Source organism: Trachemys scripta, chromosome 17, assembly GCF_013100865.1.
Source record: "Trachemys scripta elegans isolate TJP31775 chromosome 17, CAS_Tse_1.0, whole genome shotgun sequence".
Taxonomy (NCBI): Eukaryota; Metazoa; Chordata; order Testudines; family Emydidae; genus Trachemys; species Trachemys scripta.
In genome coordinates this window covers 24,152,567-24,174,626 of record NC_048314.1, presented here as the reverse complement: position 1 = coordinate 24,174,626, position 22,060 = coordinate 24,152,567, and the positions used below count along the sequence as shown (strand labels likewise).

Below are 22,060 nucleotides of genomic sequence, written 5' to 3'. Positions count from 1 at the left end.
AAGTGAAATGGGAGGGGTGAGGCCCCAGTGAATATGATGTACTGGAGCCTCAAATTTCTCTCTGCAGGCCTGCTCCTTCCTCCTCTGGTTTGAAGAGACGAGGATGAGATGCAGACACCTGCCAATGCATTATAGGAAAGGTGTCTCAATTATTGTTGCTTCCAGGAACCTCTCACTCCACCAGTCATCCCTCCCCCTACACCCTCTAGTGAGAGGAACACTCCTCTATTGAACATGGAATCCTCCTTGAGAGACTTGGTGTAAAGACAGGTTTCAGAGTAACAGCCGTGTTAGTCTGTATCCGCAAAAAGAAGAACAGGAGTACTTGTGGCACCTTAGAGACTAACAAATTTACTTTGCCTCCCCTCCAGCCCCAGGAAATATATTTTGTGGTAGACTAGAGACAGTGGCAAAAAGGGAGTGTATGTTAATGATCAGAGGATAAAGCTAACACGGTTCAGTACAGTGAGGGCTGATTTACATCAAAGCAATGTAAGTCACAGATTTAAATGCTGATTTCATGTTTTACATTTGTACTGTTATTTTCCCAAACAAAGGGCATTTTCATTAAAAACATGTTGATTTACAACTAAATACAGCTTTTACACTAAGTTTGTTCTACAGATAGTATCTACTGGTATATATTCAAGCAATTATGTAGCTTAACTTACATTTATTCAGATTCTTAGTTTTCACATTTTTATGATGTTAGAAAATGATGGATGTCTTATTTTCTACATTAATTTTTACTTGTGATGCATGTCGAGCTCTCTTTGGATAGTAATTAGAATCAATGAAAATACACAAAAACTTTTAATTATTTAAATAAACTACCTTAAATATGCTGCACATATAGAAAAGGTTTATCAAAACAAGCTTTGTATTTAAAATTACCTGATATAGTAATACTTGCTTTTGTTTATCTGTAGTGAATTGAACTGATTCTTCCTGGTCACCATGTCCTTCCAGATTTTAGAACAGTTCAATATCCCCAGCTCTGCCCCAACCAATTGTGTGGCCTGGAGTCATTTCTCAGTCTCATTTTCCCTGTCTATAAGATGGTGATAGTAATCACCTACCTCACAAAAAGGTAGCAAGGATAATACATCAGTGCAAGTAAGGCTCGTTGCACTTCTGTAATGTTGCATCCAAGGAACACAACATCATCGAACAACTTATAACCATCAGCCATGGGTAATACAAGATGCTTGATATGCTGATTCTCTTCGTTACTATAATCAGAAATGCCAAGTTAACTGTTTAATACATCAGAGTGTTATACAACTGTACCTAGAATGTGGAAAACAGCACACATGGATAAAACAAACAGTCACTGAGAAGCTAGTACAAGCGTGAATCTGTCCAAGCAGCTTTAATCATTCTGAGCCCATTATGCTGTATTTTAGGTTATTAATAGTACATTCACATTTACCTATTTCTAAAAAAAGCATTCTGCAAGAAGATCCAAATGAGAATTCAGCTTTTCTATTTAAAAAGAGGGGGGGGGGGGGGGAAAAAAAAATCTTACTGGCGAGGTCATTCTGAACAGCAACTGCCTCCCCGGGCTATTTCATCACAAGTGTTCCATTTAAATCCGCGCGCAAGCATCAGAGCTCTCCTACTTCACAAGTAAACATGAGCTCAAGTTTCCAGAAAAACACCCAAGAGACAGTGTCTTGAAGAATGCAAGACTCACCCTTAGCAGGTGGAGGCTCTCACCTGTGCAGCACATGCTGGTTTGTTTATTTTGCTATAACTCAAGACCTGCCAGAAACTGCATGAGCATGGCTCCTTTCTAAATTTCTTCCCTTTCTCACTCACTGAAGAGGGCTGTCAAGAGGACCTGCAGCACCCCCTCCAACATGACACTTTGTATCACATTCCCACCCCAGAGCTGATTCTAACCAAGATCCAGCATCCCCACAGCTCACTCACCTGATCTTATTTGTCCCAAGATAAGTTGTGGCTGGGCCTAATTTGCCTCTTATGGGTTTTCATATTTTAATTAATCTAATTTCAAGAATGGAGAGTCAGCACTAGAATTTCAGCCTCAACTAAGTCTCCACACCCTGGCCTGTTGGAAGTCAGGTCCTTTCTGGACTGGTTTTCCTCTAGAATGAAATTAAATTGCCCACAACATTACATCCTCTCGCTTCCCATGCAAGGATTTAGCCAGCTCCCTCCCATACACACTCTCTTCCTTACATTGCTGCCTCTGGCAATTTGTTCCACATTAGTCCAGACTGTGCACTCCACGCTCTCCCATTCACTGCAGCTCATGACCCCTTTTCTATCTTGAATACAAGAGGCAAAGTCCAAAGATGTCCCCACAGCAGGTCCCCTGCTCTTCCCTCATACCAAATTAATTACCAGCATGTTAATAAAAATAAATCAGTCACTGAAGCAGCCAGCTTCTGGATCAGAGGCCTAGGAAGCCTCAGTGGATGGTTCAAAGGAGATCTGGGGTTTTAAAATACATCGATTGAGGATGTTCTTACTGAAAATGGTTGGAAAGGAGTGTGCTGCCCTGTCACCAGCAATTTGATCACAAGCATTTTAAGTGCCATACCACATCCAATGCTACACTATGTTAGTAATTTAAGTTACATCCTAATATCTTTAGGACAGGAACCATCTCATGTGTTCATGCAGCATCTAATGCAACAAGGTACCAACCCATGACTGGCGCTCTTAGGCTCTACTGTAATACCAATAATCATAAATGCTAACTTAGGATGCTGGCAAGTGAAAGAAAGAAAAGAATGTCTGAGCAATCTAGTCTGCGAAAAACCAACACCATCCTCTGTTGAAGACTGATGTGCCAAGGTATTTTACATTTCACAAACTCAATTATTCTGTGGGTTTTTTGCAGCGAACTGTCAGTAGTGAATTTTGCCACATACTCAAGAAAACACAAGCCACAAGATCACAGCAGTAGTCTTAAACAAACCACTACTCTGCACTACTCTGGAGCACTCCATGAAACCAAGGAGTGAAGGGGGAACAGGCTAGAAGGCAGACAGGTGGCTGAAGTACAGCAAGGGTTGAGTACGTTAAAGTGACAAACCACCAAAATGCAGCCTTAGAGCTCAATACAGTCCATGGGGCTTTATGGACAGTCTCTACAGCCTAAACAGCACGCCCAGTTCAACCCACACAGGCAAGCAGAGCTAGAGCAAGACAAAAATCGGATCTCAGATCTCTCCCTCCGCATTAGAGATGGGGGGGGAGGGGTCACAGTCAGTTCTGTTTTATGCACATTAGGTGGCAAGTTGCCAACAACTGTTGGGTGAGCCAATTCTGGGCCCCTTGAACTAAGCCATCACCTAAAGCAGTGTGGAAAAGCACATGCCTCTCACATGAGCCAAGTTCCTGGAAAGCATCTGAGTTACAGGATAGGTTTTTTTGCTTCCTCAGAAAGCTACTGACGGTTTAACCCTTTGATATACAGACACCAATTCAATCCAGAGACGCGGCTATAATACCACATAATGCTAATGCTGCTTAGATCATTAGGAAATGTACTCACAGCAAGTTGGATTATTGCCTAGATAGCCCAAGTGGGATGTCAGGCCAGCTCCTGAACTAGAGGGCAGTAATCATATCATCCTACATCTTGTTAGCATTCTCAGCAAGGGTGTTGGTGGCTGCCTTCCAACTGGAACTGTACTCCATTAAGACAGGAGAAGACAGTACAAGCTCAAAGAGAGCCCTCAGATTGGTTTGCTGCCCTCCCTCCAGGTCAGAGAGGAGAGAAAGTAATGCATGAGAATCATGTGCAGAGTATATCAGTGTCCTGTAGATTCACTCTCCAGATCAGAAATCATTTCTAGACCAATTCTTTACCACCAAGCAGGGAAATCCTTATGATTGCAGAAGCTGGAGCACAGGGAAGGTTTAATTACATCACGAAATTCAGTGTCTGGTCTTTGTTCTATTACAATAACAGTAATAATTAACAAGACTTCAAAAGAGAGTCTCCCCACTGAGACTTTTTGGGATCACATTCTTCCCTTTCTGCCCAACATCCTGCAGGAACCAGACTGAATCCAATTACAGGACCCTACTGGGCTCCCTTGGCATATGTAAATAGCTAGGTAATGTTTATGTAGGCAGCTAATTAGCACACTTTATGGAAGCAGACCTCTGCTTGACCCTCTGTGCTACACACACACACACACACACACACACACACACTCAGACCATCCTTTTATGCTGCCCCCTTGTGCCAGAACAAGTAGGCTAAGGACAGAGAAGTACAGTGGGTTGCTTGTACTGGACACCCCCAGAGCGGAGCTTGCATACTCACGGCAAGTAACCTATGAGGAGTCTGGGGGCACCTTAAAGGCTAACAGATTTATTTGGGCATAAGCTTTCCTGGGTAAAAAAACCACTTCTTCAGATGCAATGCAGTGGGTTTTTTACCCACGAAAGCTTATGCCCAAATAAATCTGTTAGCCTTTTAGGTGCCACCGGACTCCTTGTTGTTTTTGTGGATACAGACTAACATGGCTACCCCTCTTATACAAGTAACCTTTGTTACAGACCCAAGACCTGATTTCTGCAACAATTATGATTTCCAGAGAAATGAATAGGGGGAGTTCTGCCTGCACAGCCCTGATTTCCTTCCATCAGTGTTTTCTCTAGGGCACTGCGAAGAGTGCCACACCACATCCACAATACAGCTTTTTGATTTTACTTCACTGTTCATTTTAAAGTACAACATTAGACAGTGGTTAATTTTAAACATTTGCAAACTAGCCTCCTCTCAGGAGATTTCAGACTCTTTCATACTGGAATTCCTCTCCCACTGCCTCATGTCCCCACGCATAACAGATGAGCCAGCAAAATGATGAATCCAGATTATCAAATTCATACCACACACAGAGTACGATTCTCCTCTTTTACTCTAGAGGAAGTCACAATTCCATTAAAGTCAGTGGAACTAAACCAGTGTAAAAATGGTGTACAGCGCGAGCAGAAGTCGTGCGGCAGTGACCCCCAATCATAGACCAGAGCCCCACTAGCAAGACAAAAATTTGCAGTTTGGTATGCATGGAGATCATCACTCTTAAGTGTCTAACATTTCAATGGTACATTTATATAGCACAGCCCTCTGGCCAAGGGTTATTTTTCCAATGCTGTTTTTCAGACAAAGTGTTTTTAGAACTGAAACAGGTTGCAAACTCCTTAGCACAGGGACTCTGTCTCCCTATTTGTCTGTAAAGCACTTGGCAAACTTTGGATGCTTTATAAATAATAGCAACGTAGAAACAGACAACATAATTCAAATACGGTACCCATTTCTCCCTCTAACTGCTATAGGCTTATATCATTGTTATATTATATATCATTATATCAATATAGATCTGACCTTTCACGTGAGGTGTTGGGAACATGAACAGGGTGTCATTATCTTCACATGTCTCTACAGTTACAGCTTAACCAAGTTAGTTGTCTTGGTGAGGGAAGGGAGGAAGGCTTCCCATATTTAGTTGGGAAATTGATTTTCAGTAGAATTCCAGCAGTTTCCAGCAAAGACCAATATTACAATAGCTGGTTTTCTCTGTAACACAATTTGAGAGACAAAACTTTCAGATTCTCCTTTCCTCACAAATGGTTTCTGTAAAAAGATCCTCATTTTCTGTAGTGTAGTAGCTGGCTGCTGTAGTTGTGTATCCTATCTGCATTATTTTGGCAGCCCTGACTGATAGAGAATGATGCTCTTGCTTGTCATTAAGTGACTCAATGTTTGTTCCAATTAAAATAAAATACTGCTTGGCTTACAAAGACTCCCCAAACCATTCAAAGAGTGGGGGCAGGCCAGGAAGGAGCAGGCCGATTAATCTCAGATAAAAATTAAATGTCTTTTTTCCACAAATCTAATCTACAGTCAGGTGTGATGCTAAGGTTCCTAATCACTTACGCATTCAATGGACTGAGCAATGAAAGTTACAACTCTGATGCAACTGTGTTCATGTAAGGTCAGTAAATGCACTCAAGAGTAGCTGCTTCTGTAAACCACTGTGCCTGTCTCTACACTAGGATATGTTTGCTAAAATTCCCCATGACTGCCATTACCATTTCAGCTTTGTTGCTGGTAGCACTGGTGAGAGACAGTGCAGACAGGGTGTTCCTGTGTATGCAGAGGTTTTAATTGCTATATTGTTTAACCAAGCACAGAGCAGGCCTACATGGCAAGGCATTTAGAATGCCAGCAGCTGTCTGCCCCCAATCTATAGGAGGGCTCCCACCAGTGGAGCTGAAATTATGTTAACTACATTAGGAAATTTTTACTACATTTCCTTAGTGGAGACAAGTCCTAAGTATAAGACTCAAGTAAGAACTAGACCCCAAAGCTTTTTACCACTGCAATTCAACAGACTTTGGTGGAGTAACTTCCTATTCTCAATGGCAGGAGATCAGAGTCAGACCCTTGGATCCATGGAGTTTGGACTGAGTCAAGTGTTCAGGATCAAGCCCTTCGTCACCACTATTCTTACAGTAAGTAAGGGAGAGAGAGAGAAGCAATAACATTGCACAACACAAAACTATTAACAAGCTTATTTATAAATATTTCTGTTTGTGAATAAAATTCTCAACCCATACGTGCAGCTTTTCCATCTCCCTTGCCCACCCAAATCTCTCTCCACACACTAAGGAAGTGAACTTTGCTGAACTGACTTTGTCCATCTGTACTGCCTAGCCCCAAAACCCATTGGGCATCCTTATCAACTGATGAAAATGGAATTCGTTTTAATAGCCCTTAAGGCACAGCAGTACTGCAGGAGTTCAAAGCATGAACAGCAGACACAGGAGGAAGAAAGCAAGTAAGGGGCCCCTAAACTTTTTCCATAGGGTGGCCCACACCTTAGTAGAGACACTGTCTCTAAGACAACCTCCCTTCCAATTCACTGTGGCACAAACTATCTGCTCTGCTACTTGCCTTCACATGACATTCCTGGGAGATCCACAGCAGCTACTTGCATATAAAAAATTAGGAAATTATTTGTGGCCTCTTTTAATGCAATTTAGCAGATGGAAAAGGAAATGGGCCAGCACCACTCACTCTATAATAATCAGTCTGGAGACAGCAGGAATAAAATATTTACACACAAAGATCTCATGCATGTCAGTATTCGGACTGTTGTGTATGTTTCCCATTGTCAAACCTTCCCCCCTACAAAACACTAACACTTTTAGACTCCTGCTGTCAGAGGCTGTAACAAAGCAGAAACCATCAAGTGAAAAGAGCCATGAAGCCCACACTGAACCAGACAGAATCTGTAGAATATTCCAGACTAATAACAGAATCCCCTTCCCTCTCCTCAGAAATTAAATGTTGAGAGCAAGGGAAAAACTAGCCTCCAAAAAGGTGGCTAGGTGCACAGAACAAGGCAGCAGCAGAGATTTGCAGACATTTCTCTTCTCCTGAATAAACAAGCACAGAAACTTGCATGCTAAATGCAAGCAAAGGCATCTCCCTATTGGCACCTCCAGAGATATATACATATGGAGTGGGGAAAAAAAAAAAAACCCTGTTGCCTTTAGAATCACTTCTATGGTTCTTAGATACTCAAGATCTTCTCAAGCAAAGAATTGATTTTCTCCTATGTGTGTTTTTCTATCACCTGCATTAGGTACATACACTACAATGCACTATCTGCCTTGGTCTGCAGCTTTGACACCATTTTACAATCCCCCCACCCTCTCCTAGGAAATTCACAGACATGTCACTTGGCTAGGGGAAGCCAGGGTCTCATGAGCTAACAGAGCAGTTCATTTTTTGACTGCACACACTGGGACACAACTCCCCTTGATTTCAATGTGCTTCGCTCCTGCTTACACCAACTGAGCTGAGACTGATCTTGTAGCAGGAGGCTCTGTAGAAGTGTCTGTGAGAGCAATGAGGCATAGTGTGGAAGAAGGTCTATTTTGCCTATCCACAGAGTCAGCCATCAGCAAAGTAAAGGAGGGGGATGGGAAATCACCATCTTACCTGGATTTCCGTTTGCGAGAAGGCTTCTCCACCAGGCCTGTTGTTCTGGAGATGGGAAAGAGAAAGAAGGCAGTGACCCGGGGGGCCAGGGGAACGAGCACCAGGAAGGGCAGAAGGGGAACAGGCTCCAGGCAACACACTCCAGGGTGCGCCCTGCCCTCCCTGGCATCGTTCAGCACTGGGTAGGCTCTGAGCACGGTCCCGGTCCCCAGGAGCTCACGGATGAGGGGGTCCAGGGGGGCTGATGAGGCCGGGGGGGGGACCGGGCAAGGCACAGGGAACAGGGCACCGCAGGGGGCCCTGCACAGGGCAGCGGGAGCTCGGGGCAGGAGGGACAGAGCAGGGGGTAAGAGTGGCGGGGGGCCAGGCGGGGGTCCCGGACCGTTACGGGGGGGAGGAGAGGCGGGGGTTACGAGGCGGGGGGGAGGAGAGGCGGGGGTTTCAGGGCGGGGGGGGGGTCCCAAGCCATTACGTGGGGGAGGAGAGTTGGGGGTTACGGGGCGGGGGGGAGGAGAGGCGGGGGTTGGGAGGCGGGTATCCCGGGCCGTTACGGGGGGCGGGGGGAGGAGAGGCGGGGGTTACGGGGGGGGAAGGAGGAGCGGGGGTTTCAGGGCGGGGGGCCATGCCGGGGGGGGGCTTTACGCGCTTTTCCTGCCGCCGGGCCGGAGACGCCCCCGCGCGCGCGCGCTCTCGCACTCGGCGCCCCTCACCTGGAGGCCGGGCCAGTGCGGGGCAGGCGCTGCCGGGCGGCTCCTCTCACCATCCGCGCCGCCTCCGCCAGCTCCGCGGCGAAGCTGCTCCTACCGCTAGCGCTGCCGCTCGGTGCCGGGGGAGCGCGGATGCCGCCTCACACTAGTCTGGGAGGCGGACTTGCCCCGCCCTTTCCAGGTTCTAATTGGCTCGTCGCTCGGCGAGGAGGCGACTCCGCTCTCTGACTGGCTGCAGCCCCCGTCACTCTCATGCCATCTCCCTAGCAGGATAGGTTGAAACCGCGAGTATGGCTCTTGCTGCTTAGATACGGACAGGGGCGGCTGTGCGGGAGGCAGGGGCGCCACCGTGTGGGGAGGGGAAGAACTGCACCTGGAATCTGCCTACACCAGGGGCTGCCTGATCCCTATTGCTCAAGAAAGACTCACGCAACCAGCTGGAAAATTTTATTTATGGTGTGCATAGTCGTCTAGCCAAGCGATGGCATCTTCCGTGGCATGATGCAGTTCTTTTAGGCGACCACTGCTAGTCAGCAGGCATTCATCGGCAATGTGCATTGTCTGTGTTGCCCACAGCTGTCACAACGGCCCCAGCGATGCTGGTTGGCTGCACAGAGATCTTACCAGCTCCGGAACCTCTTCAACAGGGACCACTGGCGATGGGGCAGGTCAAAACCAGGAGGGCAAATTGTGGGGTATGTGTTGAGGGACTGGTTGGGGATTATAACAGATATACATTCCTCTCGCCGGAGTGTTTCCGCCCTAAAAGCCTGGCATGGCGGATGAGACCATAATGCGCAACGTGACAGCAAATGTTCAGCTGGTGGTTTTAAAAGGTCATTGTGCAACAGCAGGCTTGGGTTGGTGTGTACTTTCTCCAGTAACTTGCCAGTGGCAACCTCTCGTCTGATATGAGGAGGAGCAATATTGCTCAGACCTGGAAGCCATGGGAGTGGAGTCAGACGCAGGGTGCCGGAGATAATATGCATGGCAGCATGTAACTGCATATCCACCAGTTTGGTGTGTGACGATCGATTCCAAACTGGTTTGTAGTACGAGGTGGCAAGAGCTGACGTCCGCGAAGTTGGAGCACAAGCACCCCATGACGAACCTGCCAATTTGCTAAGAAAATTATTGGGCATCTTAACTTTAGCTGCTGTCTTCTTCAGGTGGGCATGGTAACTCAGTGTGTGGTCTAAGGTCACGCCGAGATAAACTGGTTCTACTTCATGCTTCACCTTTTGACCATTCAGATAATTTTAAACATTCAGTTCTCGGGTTGCTCTGGCATGATGAAGATGGCACAAACTGGATACTGTTTTTATGACGCTTGTCAAATGCACAAATACAAACTGAGAAAATAGATTTTTCTCTGATCTCTGTTACATCAACCTAAAGCTTCAATCTCGCAATTGGATCCATGCAGGTAGATCCTGTACCCATGAGGAGACCCTTGGTCTACCCATCTGGAAATATCTGCAGGTTCAGGGCCTCAGATGTCCCATTAATAATAGGAGGAACACCATTTTCAGAAAGAAGCATGATTTTCAAGTTGACACTACCCAGTTAAGATGGGGCAGCATTACCACAGTGATGACATTCATGGATTTTAGCATTTTAATTGTCTTTACAGCAGGTCACATCAGTGCCTTGCACAGTATCCTCAGACAGCATTAACCTCTTACTCTCTAAGGCCCTAAAGATCAGGTCTGATTATCAGCCAGGCATTATAACATGGAATGTTACAGAGCAGTAGTTATGGTACATGTATCTTGAGAGCTACTGTTACCTGTTACATTAGATACAGGGCCGGCTCCAGGCACCAGCTTCTCAAGCAGGTGCTTGGGGCGGCCGCTCCGGAGAGGGGCAGCAGGTCCAGGTATTCGGCGGCAATTTGGCGGACGGTCCCTCACTCCGCCTGGGAGTGAAGGACCTCCCGCCGAATTGCCGCAGCAGATCGCGATCGCGGCTTTTTTTAGATCGCGATCACGGCTTTTTTTTTTTTTGGTTTTGGCTGCTTGGGGCGGCCAAAACCCTGGAGCCGGCCCTGATTAGATACTCACAAATCAATCCGAGTATAAGGGCTGGGCTACACTATGGGGAGAGATCGATCTAAGTTATGCAACTTCAGCTACGTGAATAACGTAGCTGAAGTCAACGTACTTAGATCTACTTACTGCATTGTCTTCCTGTGCTGTGTTGCCGGGAGACGCTCTCCCATCGATTCCCCTTGTGCTTCTTGTTGAGGTGGAGTACCGGAGTCGGCACTAGAGCGATCGGCGGTTGATTTATCGCGTCTATACTAGACATGATAAAGTGACCCTCGCTGGATCGATCGCTGCCCGTGGCTAGTGTAGACATGCCCTAAGAGACACAGGGCCTGATCATGCAAGGGATCCATGCAAAGCCCCATTGAAGCCCTGGGCCTGCCGATATGCAGAGCCACTGCAGAATCCCAGCCCCATGCAATAATATACTTGGTCGTTACTATACTTATTATATTGGTTGATTTTATGATAATGGCAGCGATTGCTATACAGTAACATCAGGACATAGAGGAACCAATTCTAGGACCAGCAGCCCCAGGGCTCCCACCCATCCCCTCTGGCTGTACCATTGCGCGGCGAGTCTGCAGGGGGCGAGTTGCAGTGCGCCGGCTCCTCCCATCACCCCTGCACTGTGAGACCGGATTGGTTGATTCCCGCCCAGTCAGGCTCTTTCGCGTTCTAACTTCTGGCCTCGCTCGGCTTCCGTCCTTTCGCTCCGAGCCGCTGCCGACATGGTGAGTAGATTCAGCGGCCGGGACCCCTCGCGCTCTAATCCAGAGCCATCCGCGGGGAGAGGCGGCCCCCGGAGGGCGGGAGGGCCCCTAGGCCCGGCCGGTCCCCCCGAGGCTCGGCTAGTCCGTCGCGCGGGAGCGAGGGCTGCCGGCACAGGCCGGGGCCGCGGAGACCGCGGGGCTGACGCGGGGGCTCGGCCGCGCTGGATGCCCTGGGCTCCGAGGGGCGGGCTGGGGGGGATCGGGCCCGGGGGTGGGCGGGGGGCGGCAGCCGGCTGGGCTCTGAGGGCTGGGCTCGGGGGGGGCGGCCGGCCGGGGGCGGGGGGGGGGGGGATCGGGCCCGGGGGCGGGCTGGGGGCAGCCGGCTGAGGGCTGGGCTCGGGGGAGGCGGCCGGCCGGCCGGGTTCTGAGCGGGCTCTCGCTCTCCTGGGCAGGCGAAGATCAAGGCCCGTGACCTGCGAGGGAAGAAGAAGGAGGAGCTGCTGAAGCAGCTGGATGACCTGAAGGTGGAGCTGTCCCAGCTGCGGGTGGCCAAGGTGACTGGCGGAGCCGCCTCCAAGCTGTCCAAGATGTAAGTCCAAGCCCCGGGGGACGCTCGCTCTGCTGCGCTCCCACTTAGGGGCCTGGGCGTGAGCCTGCGCGGGGAGTGGGGGGCTATCAGAGCTCCCGCCTCTGTCTCGCAGTGCTGTCCCTCCAGGGCCCCTGGCTCCAGGGTTACTTTAGTCCACAGGTGCTTCAGCCCTCATCTAACCCCAGCCATAGGCTGCGCTGTGGGCACACACTGAGCCTGTTGCAAGGGGAAGGGAGCATTACTTGCCTCCTTGCCTGAGGAGGTTGTGAAGGCTAGGATTGTAACAGGGTTTAAAAGAGAACTGGATACATTCATGGAGATTAAGTCCATTAAAGGCTATTAGGCAGGACGGGTAAGGAATGGTGTCCCTAGCCTCTGTTTGTCAGAGGGTGGAGATGGATGGCAGGAGAGAGATCACTTGATCATTACCTGTTAGGTTCACTCCCTCTGGGGCACCTGGCATTGGCCACTGTCGGCAGACAGGATACTGGCCTGGATGGACCTTTGGTCTGACCCAGTACGGCCATTCTTATGTACTACTTACAACTGATATCGCTGTAACAGTTTCTTCACCTAATATAGACAGGCTGCTTCTTGTTGATATGGCACATTTGAGATATATGATGTAGCAATACCATCCTTGTCCTGAGAGTAGGTAGCATTGAAGAGAAGCAAGGGGGGCAGAGGAGGAAACAAATGTGGACTAGACAGGAGAAAAGGAGTTAGTTTAGTGTTTGGGTAGAGGGGAAGCTCCAGGGTGGTAAGATTCTAATTGTTAAAGAAGAGTAAAATGACTACTATGTCTTGAATATAGTAAGAAATAATTCTCAAGAAGTGCCTCCGTTATCCCAATTCTATGGTTCTTCTTACATATTTTGTAAAGTACTTGCTAGTTTTAAGCCTTTTATTGTCTGTGTTTTGAGGCCAGTTTCTTTACTCTCTGCAGCCGGGTTGTCCGCAAATCCATTGCCAGAGTGCTGACTGTCATCAACCAGACCCAGAAAGAGAACCTGAGGAAATTTTACAAAGTAAGTCCAAACTTTCTACTTTGTTAGGCCCTACCCTACATTCCTTTCTGGACATCTTGAGATATGTGGATAGAATTGTGAGGCAAGAGACCCAGCTAGTTGCAAGAATAATTCTGCAAATGAGATTTTGTTTCAAATGTTCTAATCCTGGGAAAAGTATAACATTAATCTCATATTATAATGGTCCCTTTTCAAAATACTGTTTATTGCAAGACTAACACCCAGCACTGCTCTGAATTGAGTAGATGCAGTGTGAATCTGTTCTTGCTAAAGGATTCTTCTACTGGACAGCATGTAACTCTGTTATCTGGCTTTGTGTGCTTTCCAGTAGGCACAGATCTAAGTGCTCTTTTGGAAAATACGTTCGTAAAGATTGGCAGTCTTGAGGGATGAAGTCACTGAGAACACTGGAACAGGTTTTTTCCCCATAGCAGTGTGTTATTTCTCATGGGCCACGTTCTTTGCTGTACACCAGGATTATCTAGAGCAGGTGACCAAGTGAATACTTCCAGAGGTACTGGCAGACTCCTGGGATTAATAAAATCAGGAATCACCCAACTTTAGGCTGCAGTCCTGTCTGGTAAAACTGCTGGTAGTGACTGATGGTTGGTACCCTCCCAGCTGTTGAGTAGTGTAAAGCCATTTCCTAGTGGAGAAAGTGTGTCATATGCACGAACTGCATAGGGAAGTTTTAGCCCCTGCTCTCCATGCAGTACCAACAGGCAGGACAGCTTTCTGTACTTGTACACACCCAGATCCTTTGCAGATTACTGAACAGCGTGGATGCAGTGGCAAGGGTAAAGTCTGCTTAAAAAAAAAAAAAAACCACCACCACAACCACTTTTGAGGCTTATTTGTTGTTTTTTTTTGAAAACAGGGCAAAAAGTACAAGCCTCTTGACCTACGGCCGAAGAAGACTCGTGCCATGCGCCGCAGATTAAATAAGTACGAAGAAAGTTTGAAGACCAAAAAACAGCAGCGAAAAGAGCGCCTGTACCCTGTCCGGAAGTTTGCTGTTAAGGCATAAACCTTTTGCATACTATGGATCTGTCTATATTGGCCAGCTTTTTCTCATTAAACATCAAGTTGTTTGGAAACTGACAGGCATAGATACTTGTTTTATAGAGTGGATTTGGTTCAGAACTCATAACACTGTATGGAGGAAACGATTCAGTTAGAGATCATGAGAGCTTTATGTTAGTGTAGTGTGGAAGATGCTAAAGTTAATTTCTGCCACCATTTGCATTATAAAACTGTTTAGTTTTCTGTGGTGTCCTCTATAAAGAACATGCTAATGTTTTAGGCAAACATGAGTCTTCGCAAATATCTGAATCCACTAAGCTTTTAAGTTTTGGGGCAGAAGTATTTAACTTTTGGTGTCTCAAAGTGAATTAGTGTGTGTCCAGTAGTTGAGAGGATTTTCTATTTTAAGATTTTTCTCTAGTGTCAGTCACTGCAGGATCTGAATGCTGTACCGGTAAATTAGCATAGTGAGGTCCCTTCTTCTCTCTGCCTCTTTTGCCAGAGCTTATTTTGAGCAGTGACTGTACAGCTGGAACACCTTACTGTTATTGCTCAGATGAACCCCACTATATCCAGTAAAAATATCTCTACAGCCATTTTTGATGATATCTGTCACTAAGCCATGTGGCATACAATTGATGCTTAAAAATTACTAGCATTATTAGTAATGCTTAGGCTATTATGTGGAGATTCGCCTCACTTTCAACAGGTGCTCAAGTGTGGCTTGAAAGCTTATTGCAATCTTAATCTTGATTTCAGAGTATTGGCCACCCTCTGAAATGGAATTGAGAGAGCACTGCATGCTGTTGAGGATTTATAGCTCTCAAGAGGTGGTTTTTATTACAAGCATGGAGGGCTCCTTTTGCGCCTGACAAATTGTCAACGCTGCTCTTGGCTGTGCAGAACTTACCCCTACTTTGTGCTTCTGTCGTGTGAAGGTGGGACAGTCTGGGTTGAGCTTTCTGCACTGATGTATCAGCAGAAACTTGAGTTATCTATGCCTGATATTCCAGAATATTCACTACAGTTACTTTCTCCGTGTAATACTTTTATATAAAGACCTCATCAGTTAGCAGGTATGCTTGTCTCCACTGAGACCAAAAAATCATGGGCATGTAGGTGGTTCTGAAAACTAGATTCCCTTACTTATTAAATTGTAGCCTTACTCATCACGGGTATTTTTAGTAAAAGCCATGGACAACAAACAAAAACAAAAGAAACAAAAAAATCACAGCTCACGATCTGTCCATGACTTAAATCATAAATACCCCTGATTGAATCTTGCGGGGGAGGTAGCCCTGGGGTCAGCCACGCTGGCGCTACAGAGGTCGCAGGAAGTCACAGAATCTGACTTCCACGACCTCCATGACAAACACAGAGCCCTACTTATGAGACCTGTTTGCAGGCTCCTTTCAATCCCATTGTTGGTTCATAGTGCCTGTGGCGCTAAGATGTGTGGCCTCCACTGCTAGTCAGTGACACTACAGCCACAGGACTTTTGTACAGAGCTTTCAGCTGCATGTTGGAAGACAGCAAGATGGCCTTTTGTACAACGATATGTACAAAATCACAGTAATATGAAGATTGTGTTTTTTATGGTGCAATGCAGCTTTCAAGATGTGACAGTTCCCTTCTCCAGCAGATAGCAGGCATCACCTCAAAGGCCAGTGTCATGGTAGCCTGCACCCATAAAGAGGTACCTTACTGATGATGTTTCTTGTTTGAATAACCCATGCTGTTCTACATTATTACCAGTACTTTGGATATGATCAGGCTCCCTTCCACTCAGTACCCAGTCTTCATTTATAGGTGGGCTAAAGAGCCATGCAAATTCCCACACTTCCACCTGTAAAACAGCCAGTTAAAGAGACCCAACCAAGCATGCTTTCCTACAATGCTTATTTTTCTCCTGTAGAGTTTTCTGCAGAGCCAGAGCCGTAGCTGCTATTGGATGGGTTCCCTTCAGCTGTAACATAGTGAAGCGTTTCAAGCTGCTATTTAAATAATGCAGCACCAATAGTGTGCAGTCTGTGTTGGATTTCATTAGTTTCTTTATCCCTTGAGGGAGGTGTCACAGGTTGCATTTCCCCACGCCATGTTTCATGTTGCAAGCCATCCTCACACACTCTTGCATAAGTTCACCAGTGTGCTTTATTTAGAGTGGCTTGTATAGTTGTCCTCATAGCGAAAGGATTTACCCAACCTCCACCCTAGGCCCAGGACAGTGGGGCTGGAGATGGGAGAAGAGATCTGGGCTTCTTTCGTCATTCTTTTCCTCTCCCTTTCTGTATCCTTAACCCTCTCCAGCTCGTGAGCTGAACTCCCTTGTTAACTGGCTAAGCACCCATCTCCCAGTTTAACCCATAGGGGGAATCTTACAGTGCTACTCCCACTCTGTCACAAGGGCTGATCCACCTCCTAGTGAATTCAACAGAAAGATTCTCTTTAATACATGCTGCTCACACTAGTTCTGAAGGATTCGTAGGCTGGAATAAATTCTAACTAGGGTAAAGGCTTGTCTAGGGTGTGCTAAAATCCATGCCAAGGTTACTGCACTATCCCCCACCACTGTATTATGGTATCACCCTGTTAGGTGGCTACAGCTACTCTATTCTTTAACATGGGAAGGAGCCCTGCCGTAATAGCTGCTAATCTCACATCTGAGCAGGGAGACTGGGATTTGATTTTGCCTTATTGTACTGTGCCTGGGCCAGGGTACTTGTTTTATAAAACATCCTATATGTGCACAATAAAATAATGTTAATGATAAACCATAACAGCTAAGTAATCTAGAGAGGAGTCTAGTAGTTCTTACCAGCATTCCTGCTACAGCGAAGCAAACATAGCTAATATTGCCCTGATGTCCTAGTTGGGGTTTGTCTTGATTTTTGTAGGGAAATTCCAGACTATCAAGAAAAGAAAATAACACAAGTTCATGCTGGTAATGCAAATGAAAATCTAAAAATTTCTGAATGCAATTCAAGCCTCAGAAGGGTGCACTCTTGGCTAAATGGCTTGGATATTAAGGTTGTCAGATCCCCTAGCGATGAGCACAGCATAAATGCCTACCTGGATAGAATCTTCTATTTGAAAGGTCTCATGTTATAAGTCACTAACATATCATTCACATGGCAGTAGCTAGAAGATGATGACAGGACAGTGAGGTCTAGTTACCAGATATTGAGCATTCAGTGAAAAGTCACAACTTTGCATAACATCATCATGCCACATGAAAAGCCTCAACATCTGGCCTAACTGGAGGGACAAAAAGTGAACAGCAATTGGAAATCTCTCTCTCTCTAATCCTTCTAAGCTATAAGTCACAAGGCTAGCTTCCCCTCCCCCAGGTCCTCGCAAATTCCTGCAGTTTTACAGACAGTTAAATAGCACCTCATGCTACACTTTCAAAGATGTTCCTTGTGCCTCTGTGAAACGGACATCAGAACAGGTCAGAGGATGCTCAGCAGGACCTCTAGCAAGTCTTCTAGTCCAACCCTATACTGTGAGGGGATTCTGTTGCTGTGCAGAGGACTTACATTCGCTTTCAGTGCATTAAGCAGCCATTTAAATTAGCAGAAGAAACAATGTTAATGCTCTGAATTGAAGGGGCAGGAAAATGCTGTTTCCTTCCTTAAGATACAGGGAGAAAAAAAAGAGTACTCACCACTACTTTAACACCATCTGCAAAAATGAAGCCTCTTCCCTGGCTTTTGGGTGTTAAACATGCATGAAACGTAGGAATCTCCAAGAGTCAGCAGGAGTGCCTGCTTCACCTGAGTGTCCCACAGGATAGCCATGTGGTCCCAGGCCCCTGACAGAAGCTGCTTGGAATCAAGGCTGAAGCATACAGTCTCCACACTTGCAGTGACCTGGAAAATACCAAGTGGGCAACTGTGCGTGAAACGTAACAAACCAGACAGTGTCACATTAATGAAGAGAAGGGGCTGTGAATGGCCCTAGCACAGGGATACAGTTGAGGCTGCTAACTGACAGCTTTGTATTTGCTCGACAGTGTTGCATTAATTAACCATGCTAATGCCACATGAAATCTAAAGCCCTACAGTGTGTGAGGCAGCTGTGTGCCCCCTCGCTGTCTGGTGACGAGTGCATCTGAGCAGAGCCACTCCAGCTGCCCTAGGGCTTTGCTTTCCAGATCTGTCCCGTCAAACACGTGTGTTCACATAGGTGAGGGAATCCTTCCATCTATCTGCTGCAACACTCCTCCCTCTCTTGGCTCTGCTAAGCCATCCCTGCCAGGGCTGGCATTCATTCCTGGCTCAGAGAGAATGCTAGAGAACATGCTCAGGTTTTGTCTTTGGCTTTGAAAGGGTTTTCAAAACATGATTGCAGGAAGAAGCCCTTTTCCCATCTACCTAGAAGAGCTTTCCCCTTTCTTTGAATCGTTCACTTCCACACTCCCCTGACCTACCTACCATCCTATTGTAACCCTCAGCAGCCGGGAGGGCTGGGCCTGATTCTGCCCTTAGTTACACAGTGGCAATTCTTACTGAAATCAGCAGGGATCTGAGAGCCTGGGCCCACAGGGTTTATTCTCTTATCAGATCAGCTCCCTGCCCTTTTGCTGTAGCCTTTGGTCACAGATGTCCCTGTCTGACACTGGCAGCCTGGCTCTGTTGCACACACACCTTTCTGCACAGGGAGGCGATCAGCAGTTGCTGTTTCCCACACTGAACCATGCAGTTATGTGAGGCGCTGGCAAAGAGGGTGGAGTCAGGCGAGAACCTGCAGTCTTTCACTGGCCCTAGAGAGAGTGTAGAAAGAGGGGTATAGCTGAAGGGGTGCATGTCTCAGTCCAGAGGGCCCACAGTGTTGCTCACAGATTGGGCAAGCTCATCTTTAAAATGAAGAGTGGACTTGGAGACTACAATCCCAGCATGCAATGCTACATCTCAGTCCAGGCAGTGACCTCTCACACCTGAAATCTCTACATGCTGCACCTGGTATTCAAGGGGACTCTGGCTGCAGACTTCTCGGTTCCATCCAAAGCAAGGTGCAGCTCTCTAGCCCCTTGTAAATTCTTGCTGCAGGCCCCAGCAGAGACACTCCTGGGTTAGTCCATTCTTGCTCCTGAATTGTTAAATTTCATAGGTGCCTGGCAGGTCAGACTGCAATCAACACAGCCAAGCCATCCTTTGTTTAACAATGAAAATTAAAGCCAAGGAAGAGGAGAAAGCAAAGGAAAATACCCCTGGATGGAGAGCCCCTTATATCTTTCCTCTAAAGCTGTCAGCTGGGTAGTGTGGACTGCATACCCCCAGGACAATGTATGGCCTGGCTAGACCAGTGACAGCTGACGCCAGGGTGAACTGACCCCACTTCAGCACTGGGCCCTCTAACATGTTAGCATTTTTGGGGGGATAGGCTGGCTCTAAAGGAGACATTTGCTTTATGGCATGGTCAACCGTTTGGCCACACCTTAATACTAATCCTCACTATCTTCATGGGCAGTAGGTAGGTATCGGGGCTACAGTACTATCTACCAATAATACCCCTTTTAACACCACTAATGGTCCTAGTGTGGCTAGGCCCTGAGGGATAGAGAGTCAATGCCAGAGGCAGCAGCCTGACTTTCAGACACTAGCCCACTGCCTCCCTATTACAGGGACGTGCTGGTATTTGACTTCACAGAGCAGCTCTCCAGTTCTGGAGTTCCACAGGAAGAGTGCTGTCACTGGAGCCGGTCAGCGGAGAAAGCACAGGCATTGACCTGGAGAAACAACAGTCGCTGGATTTCCTTTAGCTACTCACAGAGAGGAGACACAGGCCTGGGAAGGACAGCTTGCAGGTGGAGAGAGGGAGCCGGGGACCATCTGGGTCTACCCCAGAAGTAGAGGGGTTCTCCCGGGGGGGGGGGGGGGGGGGGGGCTGCAGTAAGAGGAAGTGGAGTGAGGGCCGGTCAGTGTTTCTGCCCAATAGCCAACTTGGCTGCAGCCATCTGAGAGGGATGTCTGCTGCAGGGCAATCTTGGAAAACCGGGAACATTGACACTGAACAATTTCATCTGGGGCCCTGGACTCTTCCCCTTCATGGGCTCACAGAGGCCAGAGTAGAAGGCCAGTTAATCCCCCTCAGTCCATCCCATGGGACCAGGACTGGACTCTTCTACTTCACTAAGGTTTGTTATGGACACAGTGAGATTTGTCACCAGAGCAAAGCCAACTGGTTCCCTCAGCTGCTTTTGCCTCTAGTTGTCAGAGTGATCCTCGCACCAGCTGGATAAGAACAATCCTAGCCCCAAGGAACCACTGAGAGCTGACTGGCCACATTGAGTATCAGACCTTCCTACAGGTGTCTCTGGCCACAGCCTTGCCCTTCCATCAGTTCCTCGCAGCCACAGAAGAACTTGACCTCAAAGGGCCCCTACCTCTGTGTCACATTCATTCAGATTAGCGTAAACAAGCAAACCAGGCTGATTGCAGTCCATGGACAGCCAAGCCAGGCCATATACCGCCCACGTAACTCAGGACTTGCCTCGCCTTTGTGCCTCACAAATTAGGTTACATCCATCACTGCAAAACGTTCTGAGAGATTCCCCCACATCTTAGCCTGGACTGGCAGGGCTGGCTGGCTTGGTGGGAAAGCCAATTTTGCTCAGCTGTGAGTCTGTGCTGTCCCCCCATCCTGCTCCCTGTGTTGGGGTGGGGCTCGCTGCAGTTTCTCAGCATATGCAATAGCCTCTTTCAGGAGGCCCAGAGCTGATCTGGGGCAGCTCATGTTTGGAAATGGTTCTTGTTGCTGTGTACAGAGGCAGACTGGCTGTCTCCGTAGTTACAGGGGAGCGAGTTTGCATTCCTCTACAACCCGGCTGGTAGATTAGCAATTCCAGGTTGCCTTCCCCTCTCATTTTAGAAAAGCACCTTCAGAGTTTTGATTCCCACAGAAAGCTGCCAGTTGGAGAATGTCATTATATAGACAACTCCTGGCTGCACGTTAGTCTGCCCAAAACATAAATAGGTTTTCATTCTTGGAGTAGTTCTGACTGACAGCTGTGTCCAGGATCAGGTGAACGTACCTATTCAGAACCTCCATACATCTGAGAGTGAATCAGTTTGATCACATTAATCCTTTGCGCTTTTGCAGTAGTGAATGGACGAAAGCCTGGCCCTGCTGAAGTCAATGGCAGAATTCCCATTACACCTACTGCTTGTAAAGCACTCAGATCCTTGGTTTGAAGGTGCGTGGCTTGGTGGATTAAGTACAGCACTAGAAGACTGGCTTCACCAGGGACTTAGTGTATGGCTGTGGAAAGGTAATTTTGCCTCACTGCTCCTCAACTTCCCCCTGTGTAGGATGAGGCTAATGCTGTCTGTAGCAGGGAGCCATCTCTAGGCACCCCCTCATGGGCCAACATGGCCCTGCAGGCACACTGCCCCCAGTTCTCTCAGGGCCTGAGAAAAACTCACCCCAGGCTAGAGCACTTTAAACCAAGATTCCCCCTCCCCTGTACTTTTGTGGAATATAGTTTATTCATGTTGCAACAAATCAATTTTCTCCTTTACCCCTCAAGTCCAGCCCCCTGTTCACAGGGGTTGAGGGATCCTATAGGCCTCTTTCTAGAGCAGGGGTAGGCAACCTATGGCACGCATGCCAAAGGTGGCACACAAGCTGATTTTCAGTGGCACTCACACTGCCCGGGTCCTGGCCACCAGTCTGGGAGGCTCTGCATTTTAATTTAATTTTAAATGAAGCTTCTTAAACATTTTAAAAACCTTATTTACTTCACATACAACAATAGTTTAGTTATATATTATAGACTTATAGAAAGAGACCTACTAAAAACATTAAAATGTATTACTGGCACATGAAACCTTAAATTAGAGTGAATAAATGAAGACTTGGCACACCACTTCTGACAGGTTACTGACCCCTGGTTCTAGAGTCTATGGAAAAGAATTCCCAGTGGCTTCTACCCTTAAGCTAAGAGTCCCACAG

At 47.3% G+C, this 22,060-nt stretch overlaps 2 protein-coding genes across 6 annotated transcripts in view; one reads left to right on the top strand and one right to left on the bottom strand.

Annotated features, from left to right (window-relative positions):
• Positions 1-8,862, bottom strand: part of SCAI (suppressor of cancer cell invasion) — a 93,735-nt gene extending 84,873 nt beyond the window's left edge. For 4 of the 5 annotated variants that reach the window (XR_004648448.1, XM_034793309.1, XM_034793310.1 and 1 more), the window contains exons 1-2: positions 8,710-8,862; positions 8,000-8,044 (exon numbers count right to left, since the gene is read on the bottom strand). Coding sequence is in view for 3 of the 5 variants with exons in the window: in XM_034793309.1 (XP_034649200.1) it covers positions 8,000-8,044; positions 8,710-8,762 (98 nt within the window). In the remaining 2 variants the exon portion in view is untranslated. Of the gene's footprint in view, positions 1-5,374; positions 5,522-7,999; positions 8,045-8,709 lie in introns of those variants that run through there. The other variant, XM_034793311.1, reaches the window with a different exon arrangement.
• A 2,504-nt stretch (positions 8,863-11,366) lies between these two features.
• On the top strand, positions 11,367-14,185 carry RPL35 (ribosomal protein L35). Its single transcript, XM_034793886.1, has 4 exons — positions 11,367-11,488; positions 11,920-12,056; positions 13,003-13,084; positions 13,962-14,185. The coding sequence occupies exons 1-4, from the start codon at positions 11,486-11,488 to the stop codon at positions 14,109-14,111; spliced, it is 372 nt and encodes a 123-aa protein (XP_034649777.1). The 5' UTR covers positions 11,367-11,485; the 3' UTR covers positions 14,112-14,185.
• The last annotated feature ends 7,875 nt before the right edge of the window (positions 14,186-22,060 follow it).